This window comes from Phoca vitulina, unplaced genomic scaffold, assembly GCF_004348235.1.
Source record: "Phoca vitulina isolate PV1807 unplaced genomic scaffold, GSC_HSeal_1.0 scaffold81, whole genome shotgun sequence".
NCBI lineage: Eukaryota > Metazoa > Chordata > Mammalia > Carnivora > Phocidae > Phoca > Phoca vitulina.
This window is the reverse complement of record NW_022589784.1, coordinates 1,533,048-1,550,843: the sequence shown is the minus strand read 5'-3', so window position 1 is coordinate 1,550,843 and position 17,796 is coordinate 1,533,048. Positions and strand designations below refer to the sequence as shown.

The 17,796-nt window shown below is 65.5% G+C and overlaps 4 protein-coding genes across 4 annotated transcripts in view; 3 read left to right on the top strand and 1 right to left on the bottom strand.

Moving 5' to 3' along the window:
• The first annotated feature begins 273 nt into the window (after positions 1-273).
• LINGO3 (leucine rich repeat and Ig domain containing 3) lies at positions 274-2,052 on the top strand. The gene has a single exon (XM_032394810.1). It carries the CDS (start codon positions 274-276, stop codon positions 2,050-2,052), a length of 1,779 nt encoding a protein of 592 aa, XP_032250701.1.
• A 6,314-nt stretch (positions 2,053-8,366) lies between these two features.
• PEAK3 (PEAK family member 3) lies at positions 8,367-11,870 on the top strand. The gene is made up of 4 exons (XM_032394661.1): positions 8,367-8,416; positions 8,889-8,971; positions 9,343-9,881; positions 11,088-11,870. The coding sequence occupies exons 2-4, from the start codon at positions 8,890-8,892 to the stop codon at positions 11,868-11,870; spliced, it is 1,404 nt and encodes a 467-aa protein (XP_032250552.1). The 5' UTR covers positions 8,367-8,416; position 8,889.
• Positions 11,871-14,069: 2,199 nt separating this feature from the next.
• On the bottom strand, positions 14,070-16,803 carry OAZ1 (ornithine decarboxylase antizyme 1). Its single transcript, XM_032394789.1, is given in 6 exon segments — positions 14,070-14,637; positions 14,753-14,838; positions 14,988-15,160; positions 15,402-15,488; positions 15,490-15,547; positions 16,591-16,803. Coding segments are annotated over 6 exon segments (684 nt in total). The 5' UTR covers positions 16,737-16,803; the 3' UTR covers positions 14,070-14,503.
• A 9-nt stretch (positions 16,804-16,812) lies between these two features.
• Positions 16,813-17,796, top strand: part of JSRP1 (junctional sarcoplasmic reticulum protein 1) — a 12,243-nt gene continuing 11,259 nt past the window's right edge. The window contains exon 1 of the mRNA XM_032394562.1: positions 16,813-16,927. Within this exon, the coding sequence (XP_032250453.1) occupies positions 16,813-16,927 (115 nt within the window). The remainder of the gene's footprint in view (positions 16,928-17,796) is intronic.

Genomic DNA, 17,796 nt, shown 5'->3' with positions numbered 1-17,796 from the left:
CGTGTGGGCGCCTCACTCCCGTCTGCGGCCGAGGGACGCTCCGGTGCGTGGGGGACACGCTGTGTGTGTCCGCTCATCGGCGGATGCCCGCGTGAGCAGTGGCCGCTTTCCGGCCCTTAGGGGCGCTGCTGCCGCGAACGTTTTGTGCAGGCGCGTGTTCAGTTCTCTGGGGCGCGGGGCCCGCCGGGGACAGACGCCCCGCGTGCTAACGCCTCCCCCGCCCGCAGGTGCCCACGGGGATGGTGGCGCGGCCCTAGGCCCAGGCTCCGCACCATGACCCGCTGGCTGAGCGTCCTGAGCCTGCAGCTCCTGCTTCTGCCCGCGGCCCCGCTCCCGGCCGCCGGCTGCCCGGCCCGCTGCGAGTGCTCAGCGCAGACGCGCGCCGTGGCCTGTCCCCGCCGCCGGCTCACCGCCGTGCCCGACGGCATCCCGGCCGAGACGCGCCTGCTGGAGCTCAGCCGCAACCGCATCCGCTGCCTGAACCCGGGCGACCTGGCCGCGCTGCCGCAGCTGGAGGAGCTGGACCTGAGCGACAACGTGATCGCGCACGTGGAGCCGGGCGCCTTCGCCAACCTGCCGCGCCTGCGCGTCCTGCGCCTGCGCGGGAACCTGCTCAAGCTCATCCCGCCCGGCGTCTTCACGCGCCTGGACAACCTCACGCTGCTGGACCTGAGCGAGAACAAGCTGGTCATCCTCCTGGACTACACCTTCCAGGACCTGCGCAGCCTCCGCCAGCTGGAGGTGGGCGACAACCACCTGGTGTTCATCTCGCGCCGGGCCTTCGCGGGGCTGCTGGCCCTCGAGGAGCTGACCCTCGAGCGCTGCAACCTCACGGCGCTGTCGGGGGAGTCTCTGGGCCACCTGCGGGGCCTGGGCGCCCTGCGGCTGCGGCACCTGGCCATCGCCGCCCTGGAGGACCAGAATTTCCGGAGGCTGCCGGGCCTGCTGCACCTGGAGATCGACGACTGGCCGCTGCTGGAGGAGGTGGCCGCCGGCAGCCTGCAGGGTCTCAACCTGACCTCGCTGTCCGTCACGCACACCAACATCACCGCCGTGCCGGCAGCCGCGCTCCGCCACCAGGCCCACCTCACCTGCCTCAACCTGTCCCACAACCCCATCAGCACGGTGCCGCGCGGCTCCTTCCGCGACCTGGTCCGCCTGCGCGAGCTGCACCTGGCCGGCGCCCTGCTGGCCGTGGTGGAGCCGCAGGCCTTCCTGGGGCTGCGGCAGATCCGCCTGCTCAACCTCTCCAACAACCTGCTCTCCACGCTGGAGGAGAGCACCTTCCACTCGGTCAACACGCTGGAGACGCTGCGCGTGGACGGGAACCCGCTGGCCTGCGACTGTCGCCTGCTCTGGATCGTGCAGCGCCGGAAGACCCTCAACTTCGACGGGCGGCTGCCGGCCTGCGCCACCCCGGCCGAGGTCCGCGGCGACGCGCTGCGCAACCTGCCCGACTCGGTGCTCTTCGAGTACTTCGTGTGCCGCAAGCCCAAGATCCGCGAGCGGCGGCTGCAGCGCGTCACGGCCGCGGCGGGCGACGACGTGCGCTTCCAGTGCCGCGCCGAGGGCGAGCCGGCGCCCACCGTGGCCTGGGTGACGCCCCGGCACCGCGCCCTGACCGCCGCCAGCGCGGGGCGCGCGCGCGTGCTGCCCGGGGGCACGCTGGAGATCCGGGGCGCGCGCCCGCAGGACAGTGGCACCTACACGTGCGTGGCCAGCAACGCGGGCGGCAACGACACGTACTTCGCCACGCTGACCGTGCGGCCCGAGCCGGCCGCCAACCGGACCCCGAGCGAGGGCCGCAACGAGACGCAGGCGGCCGCGCGCTTCCCGCTGGACCTCACCACCGTGCTGGTGTCCACGGCCATGGGCTGCATCACCTTCCTGGGCGTCGTCCTCTTCTGCTTCCTGCTGCTCTTCGTGTGGAGCCGCGGCCGCGGGCAGCACAAGAACAATTTCTCGGTGGAGTACTCCTTCCGCAAGGTGGACGGGCCGGCCGCGGCCGCGGGGCAGGGCGGCGCCCGCAAGTTCACCATGAAGATGATCTGACGGCGCGGGCCCGCCGCCCGCCCGCCGCCCGCCCGCCCGATGGCCACCTATGCATTTCCCGGACGCGGCCCCGCGGCCGGCTCCCGGCACAACTGCCCCCTTTTTTTGTAGAGACACGCCCACAGGACTGTTTTTTCATCAGGACTCATCTTTTGCATAGTTTCTCAAGCATTTTCTAAAGGTTTCACCCTGTCTTCCTGCCCCTGCTGTGGTCCCTGAGCTGGGGGTGGGGGAGCTCGGAGACCCCAGAGCCCTCACTGTGGGTGGTTCACACCCCAGGGCGGGGCACGGGGGGTGGCACACACAGCAGCTGCCCCAGGGTCCCCCAACACCTCTCACACCTTAAGGGACGATCGCCTACGTCCAGGACGTGGGGGGAGGGGCTGCCCAGCCCCCAGGGGAGGCACACCTGGACGCCCCACACCTCTCATCAAGCACACAGGTGTTCAACCCAGGACACACTCTTGGACACACAGCTCCAAAACAGAACGCACACACACCTCTACCCAGCTGACCATAAACAGGTGCCCCAGGCTGCAGAGCCCACCTCGGGCACACAGGGCTCTCGTGAGAGCACAACGCACACCTGGGACATACCCTACTCACACTCAGGACACACCCAGCTCACACCTGGGACACACACATACCACACTTGAGACACGCAGCTCACACTTGGGACATCCCCAGCTTACACTGGGAACACACTGGGCTCACACCTGGGACACACACAGCTCCCAGCCAGGATGTGCTCAGCTCACACCCAAACACGCAGTTCACACTCGAGACACACACAGCTTAGACCCAGCTGACGCTAAACGTGTGCCCCAGGCTGCAGAGCCCGCTGTGGGGACCCCGGGCTCTCCTGAGAGCCCAGCTCACGCCTGGGACAAACAGCTCACACTGGGGACGTGCACAGATCATGCCTGAGACACACTCAGCTCCCACCCAGCTCCTGCTCAGCTGGCCATCTCTGGGGGAACCTCTGGGGCTGCACTAAGGTCTTGCAGAGCAGGAACTGCCCAGCACACGGCATGCTAGCCCATGCCCCTGCCCCCACACTCTCCCCCACACCAGGACTCACTGGCCCAGCAGGGCGGGCTGCCCACTAGGAGAAGCCATCTCCCCCGCTTCCTCTGCCACCACCAATAGCTACCGTTTGCTTCCTCTGCCCACGCCCCTGGGACCCGCTGCACATGTGGAGAATGAGGCCTGAGAGTGTGGCAGGTTCTCGGGGTCCCCGTTCAGTGCATTACAGGGGCAACAATGGAGAACAAGGCCAGGACAGGGTGCAGGCTGCAGGGGGATCTGGACCTGCGCTCTTGGGAGAAGGTGGTAGGCACACCTCGGTCTCTGCCGCTTTGGGGCAGAGCTAGGGCTGGGGAGTAAGGGAGCACAGGCAGATGGAAGCTCAGGTTAAGGAAGAACTTCCCCATCAAAAACTAATGATTGTGGTGATTAACATAACAATAAAAAAATTTTTTTTAAAAAAAGGAAGAACTTCCCCAAGGTCACTGCTCTGTGACTCTTCAGATAGTGAGTTCCCCATCACTGGGGGTAAGCAACAGGAGCTGACGTTTTACAGAAATCTTCAGACACCACACAGCGTCCATCCATGACCCTGCCTCTCCCAGGCGGTTTATTGCCCCCACCCTCCACCTGAGCCAGATGACAGGGCGTCGTTGGAGGAAGGGGCACAGGAAACGTGGTGGGACCCCTAGACCAGAGAGGAGCTTGGCCACCCACCAGGCAGTTACGACAGTATTCTTAAGGACCTCGTAGGAAGGCTGAAAACCAGGTCTGTTCCCGCCCAGGTGTGCAGTCGTAGCTGATGACTGAGAACCACCTGGACCACTGGGGTCCTCATCTGTAGCGTAGGTCTGAGGTCAAATCCACTGCTGCACGTATATATGAGGCCAGGTCCACGGACGGCCTTGATGGTTGACCTGGATCCCGGATCCTTCAAGACCTTTCTGAGATGAGCCGGAGAGAAGGCTGGGCCAACCCTGGGGGTTTTGAGCACAGGATTCAGACAGAACTCTGAAGGGGATGCCAGCCCTTCTCCCTGGGCTGTGTGGCTGGAAACGTCGGGAGGCCCCAGTCCTGCTCCCACCTGCTTCAACCCCACTCGTGGTGAGGCGTAGCGACAGCCAAAGGGGTGTCCTGCGACCCCAAACTCCACCCGAGTTGGGCAGAACCGACTGGTTTTCTCCCTTCACATCCTCCTGACCTTGGTTGCCATAACAACCCCAAAGGTCCCTCAAAATGAATCCAAGTGCCTTTAGCATCATCAACGATGGGAGGGGTGTGTTCTCAGCAGAGTCAGGACTCGCACGGCAGCGTATTGGGATCTCCCGCCCCTCTGCTCACCCCCCATCCCAACATGAACCAAGACCCCCTCCAGCCCCCCCAGCCCCCTCCTGCTGTATTTGGTTGGAATCCAATAAAAATGAAGCTGATTTAATAACGGACTTAAGGGTTGTTGGTTTTTTTGTTTTTTTAATTCTCATGGGAGGAGTGGGGGCAGGAAGGAGTGGCTGCTGCGGTCCCCGGGGGGAGCCGTCTGGTTCCAGCCCTGAAGCTGGCCCTGTGTCACGGGGCGCTTGTGGAGACAGAAGGACTTGCGGTGATGACATTACAGGTCTTGCTTCGGGAGCACCCATGCTGTTCCCGGTGCTGTTCCCCAGCTGCCGGTATTAACTCCTTTGGGGCAGGTAAGAGCCCTGAGAGCTGGGTTCTTTTAGGATCTCACTTTACAGATGGGCCAAGGGGAAGTCAGGGGGTGGAGGGCATTTGCCCAGAGTCCCCAGCTGGGGGAAGAAGGCGTGCTCCCCGCTGTGCTTCCTCCCTCCAGGCTGGGGGGTCTCCCCTCTTCTGAGGGGGTACCAGCAGTCTCTCTGCTTCTGGGGGCTCGGAAAAAAAGCAGGCCGCTTAAAAAAAGATTTATTTGTTTGTTTATTTGTTATTTGAATCATCTCTACCCCCAACGTGGGGCTTGAACTCACAACCCCAAGATCGAGAGTCACATGCTCTTCTGACTGAGCTGGCCAGGGGCCCCCTAAGAGCAGGCAGCTTTTAGGGGCACCTGGGTGGCTCAGTGGGCTGAGCCTCCAACTCTTGGTTGCGGCTCAGGTTGTGATCGCAGGGTCGTGGGATTGAGCCCCACGTCGGGCTCCCTGCTCAGCGCAGAGTCGGCTTGGGATTCTCTCCCTCCCGGAGTCTCCCTCTGGCCCTCCCTTACTCAGGGGCACGCACTCTCTCTCTCAGTTTTTAAACAAAGCACTTTGTCCGCCCTTCCTGGAAGGAGGTAGGCGGAGTCAGAGCGGTCAGCAGACCCCGGCCCCCGGGTGAGGTGGCCAAGGGTGGCGTCTCCCGTGCCGCTCAGCGCCTCTCTGCGGGCCTCGGGGTCCCCGTCTGAAAAGTGTCCTTTCCCGCCCTGCAGGAGACAGCAGCGGGACGGGGACGCGTCCGGCTGTGGGGTGACCCCTCCGTGCCTGATTTCAAAGAAGCTGCCAGGCAAGGATGCTGGCCTCCGGCGAGGGTGCCGGCCCGGGGAGCCTCCCTTCCCCTGGTCCTCCCACAGCAAAGGGAGGAGAAACCCACCCCTCGGCAGGGGCTGCCCGGCTCCCTGGTTCCAACCGGGAGCGAAACCCAGGATTTCCTGAGTCCCGTCTCGGTCTTGGGGTGAGGCTGAGGGGCCCTCCTTCCAAGGCCCAGCTGAACAGGGACCCAAACCAAGGAGGGGCCGCTCTCAGGGTGTCTGTGGGGTCCCCCCGAAACACAGGACAGCACGCCTGGGCCCGGGAGGGGGGCGCTGAATATCCCTGCCTTGACTTCCCCTCCCAGATGGAGCTGGAATGGTGTGCAGCTTCCTCCAGTGGCACCCGCAGTCCTTGCGTCTCTGAGCCCCATCCTCCCGGCACAGACTCTCTCTTCCAGGCCCTTCCAGGCAGTGCCCGCCCCCTCCGGGAGACCCCGAGCCGTGCACAGTGACGCCCCATAACGAAACTGAGATTTATTAGTTGACAGTTCTGGAGCTCAAAAGTCTAAAATGGGTCAGCAGGGCTGGTCCCCCCCGGGGCCCCCGGGAGACCCGGCTCCAGCCTCTTCCTGGCCCGCGGCCCCCCCTCCATCCTCACCGCCAGCAGCGCAGGGTCTGCCCATCTCTGGGACTCCCACCCTCTGCCTCCCCCTCGTGAGGACCTCATGAGGACGCCGGGCCCCCCAGAACCCAGGGTCACCCTCACCTCATCTCATTAGCAGCCTCAGTTTCCCCCACATAACAGGTTCATAGGTCCTGGACATGGACACCTTTGGGGGCCATAACTCTGCCCACCACAAAGACGGAGGCACTTTTCTCAGGAAGGCCAGTGTCGTGTGGAATCCGTGAGCACCCCGGCCCAGAAGGACGCGCAGAGGCTGACCCCAAGGTGGAGTGGCCGGGAGGGGCAGGCCCGGGGCGACTCCCATGTGGATGGTGGTGAGCCAAGGCAAGTGGTCCTCATTCCTGAGCCCCAGCAGAGGCCTGTCCAACGGGGCTCGGCGGGGTGCTGGGCAAAGGCCTTTGGGAGCGCTCCGAGGAGAGGCCAGCCTGAGGCAGCCAGGGGATCCCTGTGCAACCCCCCCCCCGGCCACCCTGACCCATCCCAGGTGCAAAAGTCCCTGGAGATGTCACCCCGGGTCCCAGCCTGGCCCGTCTGCTCACCCCCAACCCCCCACCCCGCTTGGCCACATCGCTGCCACGGCAGGGCGGGGCCCAGGCTGGGGCGAGTGAGGCCCTCCCCTCAGGCACAAAATTGAAGGGGAAGCCCAGAACTCAGTCATCAAAATCAACATCCCACAAACAAAATGAATTCATGTCCCAGATCCACAATGAACAATAATCCATCTCTTAAATAAAAATAGGATCTGCCCCGGCAAGACCCTGCCTGGCCCTGTTTCTAATAAAACACCATTTGCTGAAATAGCTGGGTGGCCCACCACCCTGGGAAGCCAACTAGGTTTCTTAAGTCTCACATGGAAATGTTCTTTATCTCGATTACAGAGTGGGGTTTTTTTGGCCGCATCTTACATTCTGTGCCTGAGGTGGGTGCCTGGCAAGCTGTCCCCCCAATTGTGGGTCGGAGCCAGGAGCTCCATGGGGGGCCCCACGGTCTCATGACGGGCAGAGCAAGGCTGGTGCTCAGAAGGGTGTGGGCAGCGAGGAGGCATGTCTGGTCCCACCAGGGACGGCCCCGGATTTGTGGAATCCGTCCCTCAGGCTCATCTTGGAGCCCACAGCCTCCCCCCACCCTCCCTTCCGTCGTGAGGTTCACAGGGCGCCCCACTGACGACAGACGGAGAGCGTCAATTCTATCGGTTTAGGAAGCTGAGTGTGGGGGAAAAGGGAAAATATAGGGTCAAGTTACAGAACCTCATGCTGGAAATGCCTCGAGCTCAGCTGGTCAATTTTTCCCCAAATGTGGCAGGGGACCCGTGTGGAAGATGTTCACCAAGTGGCTTAACCGCTTCCCCACACCCAGGGCCTTGGGTAGGATGGGGCACCCAGCAACGACCCCGGGGACCTATCACTGTGCCCCGACCGGCCGTATGACCCCACAACGATTCCCTACCCTCTCTGGGCTCACTGTCCCGGAGGGAAACGGCAGGGGGCAGGGAGAGAAATCCAGCCCCAAATACGCTCCAGCCACAATGCGAAAAGGCCGTTGCAACCTTGCCCGCGTGGGGATGCCGTGGTTTTCCCTTCACGTGGGGGAGAAGCTGCATTCCGAGCTGGGGCGCCTTCACACCCACGGCCCGGCCGGGCAAGCCTCCAGCCCAAACACACTACAGTTTCAGCGTCTGGTCCCCCGGATTTTCACCTCTCTTGCTTTTCCATGTGTGGCAATCGTAGACCAACCATCCCAGAGCTCAGGCAGGCGCTTGTTCCTGAGGCCCCGCCCAGGGTCCCCGGCTGGGCGGGCAGCGGGCAGGGGGCGCCGGGGGCTTCTCAGCTGACCCCATAGAAGGGGACGCGAAAGCCACAGAAGAAAGAGCCGCCCTGGGGCCATTTCTCTCTGCCCAGTGGCTGGGGCCCCCTGCCCTCGCCGCCCCCCCTCGTGCGAGCTCCGGGACCATCGCCCCTGCCCCCCTCTTGGCCCAGGCCCCTCCCTCTGCCTGGTATGCCCTTCCCATCTCTGCGGGCAGGCAGGGAGCGCGGCCTGGGGAAGTGATGCGCAGAGCACCCCCTCCCTGCGGTCTGACAGTTGCACGGCGCTTCCGGGTGGCCACGGGCCACAGGTCAGCCTGGCGGGCCAGGGGCAGCAGCGCCCCGGAGCTTCACCCCACGGCTGCCCCACCCCCGCCCCCGGTCACTCCAGTCCTGCAGGTAGGGGCTCCCGGAGGGGTGTGGGGGGGCGGGGGGCGGGGGGCGGGCAGAAGCAGCACCTCGCGGAGATCGGAGTGAAGGGGGGTCTGGGTGGGGCCAGGGCCCAGGCTGCCGAGCTCTGGGAAGGAGGCCCCCCCACCCTGCGCGGGTCCCTGGGTGCTATCGTCGGCCCCCAGCTGGCCCCCCACCCCGGCCCACCCTCACAGCTGAACATTCTATTCAGTCCATGTCACAAAAGCACAGCGTCCTTCCCACTGTCCTGGAAAGTTGAGGAGTGATGTTCCTGCCTCACCCACGAGGAGAGGAGCCCAGAGTGGGCGACACACCATCCCAGGGCCACCAGCAGGTCAAGCCGGGCAAGAAGACCGAGACTGCCCCACTCTTGCCTAGCTCCCCGCACCCCCACGCACACCATCGGCGCCCCCCGCGTGCCCACCCCCGCGTGCCCCCAACTCTGACCTCCCCCCTGCAGCATGAGCGGCCCTGAACCACCCAGTGAGACCTCTGGGCCTGACGCCCCCACCTGGCCGACTCAGCCCACCTACAGCAACCTCGGTGAGCCCCCCGGGGCGGCAGGGGCGGGTGGCCGAGCTGAAGGGCTGAGGCTCCCTCTGCCTGAGGGCAGCTTAGCTCGCTTACAGCGACCAGGTCATGGCCCTCCATAAAACTCTGCTGAGAAAGGAAAAAAGCTGGGATCATCAGCTTGCGAACATGGGGGTGGGGTCATTTGGCCAGAGCCACGCAGGGACACGGGGTCACCTGGCGTGGGCTGGACACCTCTCTGCCACCGATGCGTCCCTCCCCATAAACTGGGGATGGCAACCATACCCCACGGGGCCATTCTTCTCATTCTGCAGATGGGGCAGTGGTGGCCGAGGGGCCCGAACTCTGCACGTCCTCACCCCCTTCCCCACTCCCCCGCTCAGGTGAGGTCCGCGGCCAACTGCTGCCCTCCAAGGCCTGCCGCCCCCGGACATCCAGGCGCCCCCCGACTGACTCACAGCCCCTGCCCCCACCCCTGCCCAAGAAGACCCTGGCCAGGACCCAGTCTCTGCCCACCCACAGGGCCTGCAGCTCCAGCCCTGCTCCCGCGGGGCAGCCTCGGAGGCCCTTTCTGGGGTCCCACAGTGTGGACGAGAGCCAGGCAGGCAACGACCGGCCTTGGGCCTCCTGTCACCCGGCGGAGCCGCACTTCCACTTGCTCAACAGCCCGCTGGGCCTCACCTGGCCCGACCTGCACCACCCCGAGGCCATGCGCACCATGCTGGAGGCCCGGCAGCTGGAGGGGCTCCGTACCGTGCATGCCCGGCTCCAGGCCCAGCTGCTGGGGGGCCGCCCGGGCCCCTGCCAGCCCGGCCACGACTTCCGCCTCCTGGACAGCTCGCCGTGCGTGGAGAGCGGAGACGCCCTCTACTACCGCCTGGTGCGGGTGAGCGGCGAGGCATGGCACATGCTTGCTGCCAAGGTGAGCCCCGCCACCGCCCCCCTCCTTGGAACTTTCCCCAATGTCCCATCTTGGGCCTAAGCCAGAACGCGTACAGCTTGGGCTCCCCACTTACTCTGCAACTAACACGCACTAACACAGTCAGCCCTGGGAACCCCTTTCTCAGGTGTGGGCCACGGGCACGTGAATCGCCTGGGCCTCCCGGGGGCCCAGGAGTCTGCATTTTAACCCAGTCTCCCGCGAAAGCCGCTGAGTTCGCCAGCCACGTTAATGATAATAATCAGTCACCGTCAAAATGTCTGGAGCGTTTCTGGGCGCCCTAAGCCGTTCCATCCTAAGGACCCCAAGACGCCCTTACCCACCGAATCTTCACGCAACTATCACCACATTTGTCATAAGATCCTTCCGTTTTTATGCGCCACTCAGGAAAAAAAAAAATCCCTGTTAAGCCACCCCGCGTCAGACGCATCACCGTTTTGGAGGACCCTCAGCAATTAGGCCACCCGTGCTGGGGAGGCCGTCCCTTTCAGCCCCTGGAGCACGGAGGGAGAACGGTGTTGCTGGGTGCGTGTGTAGCGGGCAGTTGGATCCTGGCTCCTGCACGGAGGCCCTGGTGTAGTTTTTAAAACACGCACCCCCCCCCCCCCAGGTGATTCTAATGTAATTCCCAGAGCTGGTGCTCCCCTGACCTCGAAAGAGCTTTGCGGTCCGGTACTGCGGCCGCCGGCTAGTGGGACTTCTGAGCCCCTGAACCGGGGCTGGTCCCCACTGAGTGTCCGCTATGCACCAGATCTCCAAGACTCAGGATCAAAAATTAACCATAATGCAAAACACCTCTTTAGTAGCTTTGACGTTCACGACTGTTGCGTGATAACATTTTGGATATGTCGGGTCAAATAAAACAGCGTATGGGATTTATGTTCACATTTCTTACCATGTTTAGAATGTGGCTACCGGAAACGTTGAATTATACCGTGGTCTCAGTCCCGGCCTTGGGACCTGTGCTGCCCCCTTCCTCGTGCCTCTGGCAGGCTGCAGTTTGACCCCTAAACACCAGGGTCCTTAGCGGAGCTTTCCCTAAAATCATGCTGGCGACACACATCCCAGTTAACATGTAACTCCTGCTTCTGGAGGCGGGTTGGCCCGCGCCCCCCTCCCAAACCGCCGTGGGGGCGGGCGGGAAGGCTTCCGCGGCCAGGCCCCTGACGGCCCCCCTTTGCCCCTCAGGTGCCCAAGCCGGGAGCTGAGGAGCCCCATCCGTGGGGCCTGGAGCTGCAGGCCTCGCTGGCCCCGCACTTCAACCTGCAGGGGCTGTGCGGCCTGGTGCCCGCGGGCGCGCTGCCCGGTGTGCCCTGGAGCGGCCCCGTGGCGCTGACGGCCGAGGTGCCCGAGTGCACGGTGACCCAGTGGCTGTCAGAGGTGGGCAGGCGGCCGCGGCCCGCGGAGTTCCCGTGGGTCGCGGCCCTGCTGCTGCTGCAGCTGAGCTCAGCCCTGGAGCACCTGGAGGCGCGCGGCGCGGCCCTGGCGGAGCTCCGGCCCGAGAACCTGCTGCTGGTGGCGCCTCGGGGCTGTGCGGCGGCCGGGCCCCCACGCCTGCTGCTGGCCGACTTCGGCCGCGTCCACCCACGGCCCCCGGGACCGCCCGGCGCCCACGCGCAGCAGCTGGGCCGCCTGCTCCGTGCCCTACTCGGCCCTGCTGCGCCCCCGGCCACGCCCCTGGCCGCAGGCCTGGACACTCTGGCGCGGCAGCTGCCCCGCTCGCGGCCCTCGGCGGCCCAGACGCGGGTTGCGCTGCAGACGCTGCTCTGGGGGCCTGGGCCCGAGCTGCACCGCCGAGGAGCCCCGCTAGGGCCCTGGCTGCAGGTGGGCCGCGCGCTGCTCGTCCTGCACCTGGCCGAGCGGGCCGCGGCCGGGGGGCTGCCGGGCCTGGAGGACTGGCTGTGCTGTGAGTACCTGGCTGAGGCCACGGAGGCCTCCCTGGGCCACGCCCTGGCACTGCTGTGGGACTGACGCCTCCCAAGGGCCTCGCCGAGAGGTAGGCACGCTCCCCAGACCTGGGGCCAGAAGGCCCGCGGAGATGGCCTCCATGATGGAGGGGACACCCTCTTCCAGAAAGGGCAGGAGGCCAGGGGAGAGTGCGGGACTGTGGACACCTCCTCTCCAATGCACCCCCCTTCTACTCCGGGGGCTTAGGCCCAAGTCCTTCCCAGGAAGGCCGGGGGCTGGGGGCTAGTGGCCAGTGTCTCCTGAGGCTTTCTGAGGCCAGGACGGCCCAGCCCTCTTCCAGGTGTGGGCACTCCCTGTCGGCCAAGGTCTGTGTGAGCGTGGGACCCCTCCCCCCACCTCCCAGGAGAAGAGAGGCTCTGCCCTTCTAGTGCTGGAGTGTGAGGGTCACGGTCTCGCTGAGAAGGGGACACTGTCCTCCATCTCTGGCCCTGGAGCACCCCCTTGTGCTGAGGATGGCCAGCGATTGTGTGAATGTCCTCATCTAGACCTGCTTGGGGTCTCCAGGGGGAGGGGAAGCTCCTAGAACCTGAGACACCCAGCCCACCCAGCACAGCCCACCCCAGAGTCTGAGCTCACCTGCCCGGGTGTCCCCATGGTGTCCCCGTGCCCTCCACCTCCCCCACTCTCTCCACCCAGCATGGCCTCCATGCTCTTCCTCTGTGAAATTCAATTCTGTCCAGCCGCTACGCTTCTGCATGGGCTGTTCCCTTGCCAGACTGTCCGAATCTCACCTCCTCTAAGCAAATAAAGTTGCCCCTCCTGGGCCCACTGTTGCTCCTCCCCGTGCCTCCCCCCGGAGCACTGATCACCACCTGCAAGTATTTATCTCATGGCCTGCCACCTGACCACTTCATCCACCAGGCTGAGTTCCCTGCGGGCAGAAGCCAGGCTGAATACACAGTGGGTGTTTAATCTCATAGGATGATGGGATCAACTGGCAAGGAAGACTCATCAGGGAACCTAAGGGAGAGAACAGGGTTTCAGTTTACGCCTCTGAGAAATGGGACACACAAGCCCTGAGGGGCCCTGCTGCCCTGACCTCTGGGGCCTCCAGTCATGCCCCCTCACTTCCCCTCCCCCACCATGGCTCCCCCAGGTATGACCAGGTTCCTCTCCTGCTCAAACCTCTCCCATGGCTCCTCAGTACCCTCAGAATACAGTGGGGCTCCTCCAAAGCCACCACAAGCTCTCTCCGGCCAACCCCTCCTGCCGCATTGCCTACCCGTGGAGCTTTCTGACCTCCAGAAGTTGCCCAGGTTATTTCTTGCCCTGGATCACTCTCCCCTCTCTACTCGTCTGCTTCAGACTCCTATTCATCCTTCAATACCCCAACTCCAAAGCCCTTTGCCCACCCTTGCACTCCCCCCAGACTGGAGTGTTGTCCAACTGTCCCTTCAGAACTTTGAAGGCCAGCTCCATCCTCAGGTAACTGAACATCCTACCCCAGCCCCAGATATATTCCAATCCCTGCAAGTACCTTTTCTGCTCCGTAAAAGATGCTCCCTTTTCCAGCCTCTCTCTCAGCCGAGGCCTGGATGTGCATCTCTGGGGCCATGCTCCCAGATGTGGCCAGCAGGTAGCGCGGCAGTCCTCCCGAACCATAACCACCCCCCCCCCCCACTCCCTGCCGACCTTCGGGCCGCCCGCCCGCCCCGCATCCGTGCTGTGACCCCCGCCGCCAGAGCGCTCCTGTCCCAGCATAGCCCTGCAAGGCCCTCCGCAGGGGCTACTGGTGTCCACGGGGTCCACACAGCTGCTAAGGTGGGGGCCCAAGTTCAGACGCACCCCCACACCTCAGTACCTCAAGTCCCGGGTTGCCCTGGCCACACCCCACGCATCAGCAGGAGGCAGAGGTGAGACCGTTCAGGGCAAGCAGGAACTCAGCCAGCGGGCTGCCGTGGCCACCCCAGATAAGGGCGCCGGGCCAGGGCAGGGGTGGGGCAGCCTGCCACCCAGAGCCTCCTAGGGCTGCTGTGAAGGACGGGGAAAACGTGAGGTACGGAGGCGCCCGGAGCCCCGGGGCCTGGCCTCGCATCAGACCCCACAGGAACGGGGCCGTGGCCAGAGGAGAGGCAGTCCCCTCCCGCAGGAGGGGGTCACACAGCTCAGGGCAGGTGCACACCCCCTGCCCCAAGCCCTCTAGTCCCGGGGTGGCAGGTGGGGGACAGTGGCCGGGGGAACACCACTGAGCCAACACAGGTCTTGGAGGTGTCATCACTTTTATTCAGATTTTTCAGAGCACTAGAAGGGCAGATTAACACCTATCCAAGATAAGAGACCTAAGATTTCCAAGAGCCTTCAAATGAGAAACTCCTCCTCCAAATACAGGGACAATCGGAATCATCTTAAACCAGCAATAAAAAAGTAAAATATAAACTTTTATTTAGAATTAAAGCAAATACTTCAGTATCACAAACACAATATTAAACTTCAAGAAATATACCGCTAATTTGGAGTGAGCGTTTATTTGCACAATTACAACATGCGGACAAACCCAGCAGAGAGGAGCAGGCCTGACGTCTGCACCCCGAGCAGCAGTCGGTCCCGCCACCCGCACTAAGCGCAACACACGCACAGGGACTGTGATCCAGGGCTCCCGCGGCGGCCAAGCGCGAGGGACGCAGGTGGCCCCGCCACTACTCCTCCTCACCCGCAGACTCTCTCTCAAACGTGTAGGCCATGAAGCAAGCGTCGGGTCTCTTGGGGACAAGGGGATGCCCCGGTCTCACAATCTCAAAGCCCAAAAAGCTGAAGGTCCGGAGCAAGGCGGCTGCGGGGGAAACGGAGTCAGGGCCGCTGCCGGGGCTCGGCAGTGCGGGCAGGTGAGCAGGGCCCCGGGCGCCCCGCGGCTCCACCACCCAGGGAGCGCGCCCGGAGTCCCCTACCTCTGTCGTCGCGGTTCTTGTGGAAGCAAATGAAGACGTGGGCGGCGTGCAGCTGCTCCTCCGCGAACTCCAGCAGCACTGCGAAGCTGAAGGGCCGCCGTCAGCCCCGGGAGCACCCCCCCATTCAGGGCCGAGCAGCACCCGGGGACACGGCCACAGACCCACGCCCCCGGGACGGGGGGCAGGTTCTCCTGAGGACTGCTGGCCCCGCCCCGCGGACGGCCGGGCCCCTCACCTGTCCTTGCTCCCCTCGGGCAGGGCGCCGCCGGGGATCTCGATGTACAGGCCGCAGCCGCTCAGCACCGCTCTCCAGTTAATGTGTTTGGAACCCGTGAGCCTGGTCTGGACGTTCAGGATCCTCGTCTTGCTGTTAGACGTTAGTTCCTCTGTTACATTCAGCCGATTATCCTGCAGGGGAGAGCGCTCGTCCGCACCTCCGACGCCAGCCGCCTCTCACCGCAGCCAGCACTTGGCAAAACCCAGAGGCACCAAGATGACCCCCGCCCCCCGCCCCCGCCGGGGGGTGCTGGGCCCGGACCCCAGGGGCACCTGGGCTGGTTCCCGGAGCGTCAAACCAAGCGGAGGTGAGAAGCAGGTGCACACAGGTGTGCCCCCCGCCCCCCCACGGACCGGCAGGAGGGGTACTTACGGAGTAAAATAAATTAGCTGAAAGATTGTGATCCCTCTGACTATTCCCTCGCCCACCTGGGATCTTCAGGGGTGGGTGAGGGACATCAGGAGCACCACCGAGGCCCTGGACCCAGGTTACTACAGCAGTGAGGAGAGACCCTGGAACTGGAGCAGAAGGGGCGCTCAGCCCGCCCGCGCGCCGCCCCACGGCCCAGCCGGAGGCCAGGGCCCGCCCGCTCGCCGCCCGCAGCCAGGCTCGTGTTTACACCGCGAGCCGCGGCCACTTCCGCCCGTCGGGGCAGCGCGCCAGCACTCGGGGCTCCAGGGCCCCGGGCTCGTCCCGGCCCCGCCGAGCCGTCTCACACCAGGCACCGGGCCTGGCGCAACCGCGCCCTCCGGCCCTCCGCCCGACTTCCCGTTTTCCACCCCGGCCGTGCGGACTTCCCCTTCTCCCTCCCGCAGGCCGCGCACAACACCCGGCCGCCGGCGCTTCCTGGCCTCCGGCAGCCTCCCGGCGGGCCCGGCCCGAGCAGCGCCCCCCGCACCCTCCCCGCGGGCCCCGGGGTTGCGTCATCGCGGCAGACGCGGCCCCGAGGGGGGTTTTCACAATCGGCGCGCTCCGCGGCGCCAGCAGCCATTTGCTGCGCGCTGTAAACAGGGCCCCAAGTCGCCTCCATTTTGCACGGCCCGCATCTGGGTCCTCCCGCCCCATCCGCGGCCCGTCGGCGTCCGGTCGGGACCGCGTCCGCGGGGCGCCCCGCTCTCCACAGCCAGCCCGCGGGGCGCCGTCGGAGACCCTGCCACCTGCCGCAGGCGCGCGTCGTCGGGGAGCCCCGGCCCCGGGAGGCGGACACGACCGCCCCCGTCTGGCCGTGCAGCGGAGGGGGCGGCCGGCCGGCCCCCCGACGGAGGCGGCCCCGGCCGCGTCTACGTGGCGCCCTGAGCTCCGCGCGTCCTCGGGGGTCCCGGCGGCCGATCCCGGGGCCGCCGCGTCGCGGGGACCCCCACTCGGTGGCGCTGCTCCCCCCCCGCGGTCCACGAAGCGCCGCCGGAAGGGGTGGCCGCCCGCCCCGCCCCCGGCGCGATTGTGGCCTCGACAAAGAGGCGGACCTCGCGCTCCCGCGACCTCCGTGGCGCCCCGCGGCCGGCTCCCCACGGGCCTGCGCGGCGGCGCTTCTGGAAGCTTCGGGCGGGGGCGGGGCGCTCACCTCTCGCTGCTGCGGCCTCCGCGGCTGTGCAGGCTGAGGAGCGGCATGGTGCGGGTGGCGTGGACGGTGGTGCTGGGTTTATCCCCCTCCTTCTCTCTGGCGAAGCAGTGGCTGTTGAGGATCCGCTGCAGGGAGGATTTCACCATCCGGCCGCTGGGGTCCGAAACCAGAAAACCTCCGCTGCGCTTCTCCGCGCCGCCGCCGCTGCTCGCCGTTCGCAAAATGGCGCCGCCGCCGCCGCCCGCCTTTATAGGCGCCGCGCCCGGGCCACGCCCCCACGCCGCCTGGAACGCGGCCGCGCGAGGGGGCGGGGCCGCGGGGCCCCCGAGAATTCCAGGCGCGCCCGCCCCTCTCGGCGTTTGATTGGCGGACGGTCAGTGGTGGGGGCGGTGCATCCGCAGGTCCCGCCCCCTCCACCGCTGTCGTCTCTCTGCGGGCACGCGGGAGGCGGGGCGCCGTGGCGTCGCGAACGCGGCGCGCGCGCCCCGCCCCCATCAGCCGGGCCTGGGGGCGGGGGCGCCAGGCTCTGCGGGTCTTTCGAGGGGCTGGCGGTGGTGCCGTCTTCGCCGTGGCCGTTGTCGCCCTCGCTAGGGTCCCTGCCCTCAGCGGGGCCCCCTCTCCCGGGAGGTTCGGGGCGACAGAGGCCCCCGTATTCGCGGGCAGGGGTCCCAGAGCCCCCCCCCCACGGGGCGGAATTCTTTTCAGTGATAACCTCGGAAGGGTCGGTCCGGCGGTGGTTTTCGGGGTTCGGTCTTGCGTTTCAGAACAGCCGCAGTTAAAGAGAGAACCTTCTGTGCTGAAGACACTCGGATTTAATAAAATCGTGCGTGTCGCGTCCGGGCTTAGCCAACAACCCTCCTGCTCCCAGAGAAACTCAGAGCCTTCCCGGGGGGAACGCAGACCCCTCCCCAGGTGAACGCGGACCCCTCCCCGGGTCAACGCAGATCCCTCCCAGGTGAACGCAGACCCCTCCCGGGTCAACAGAGACCCCTCCCCGGTGAATTCAGACCCCTCCCGGGTCAGCAGAGACCCCTCCCCGGTGAATTCAGACCCCTCCCCGGGTCAACGCAGATCCCTCCCCGGTGAACGTGGACCCCTCCCCGGGTGAACGCGGACCCCTCCCCGGTGAACGCGGACCCCTCCCCGGGTCAACGCAGATCCCTCCCCGGTGAACGCAGACCCCTCCCCGGTGAACGCGGACCCCTC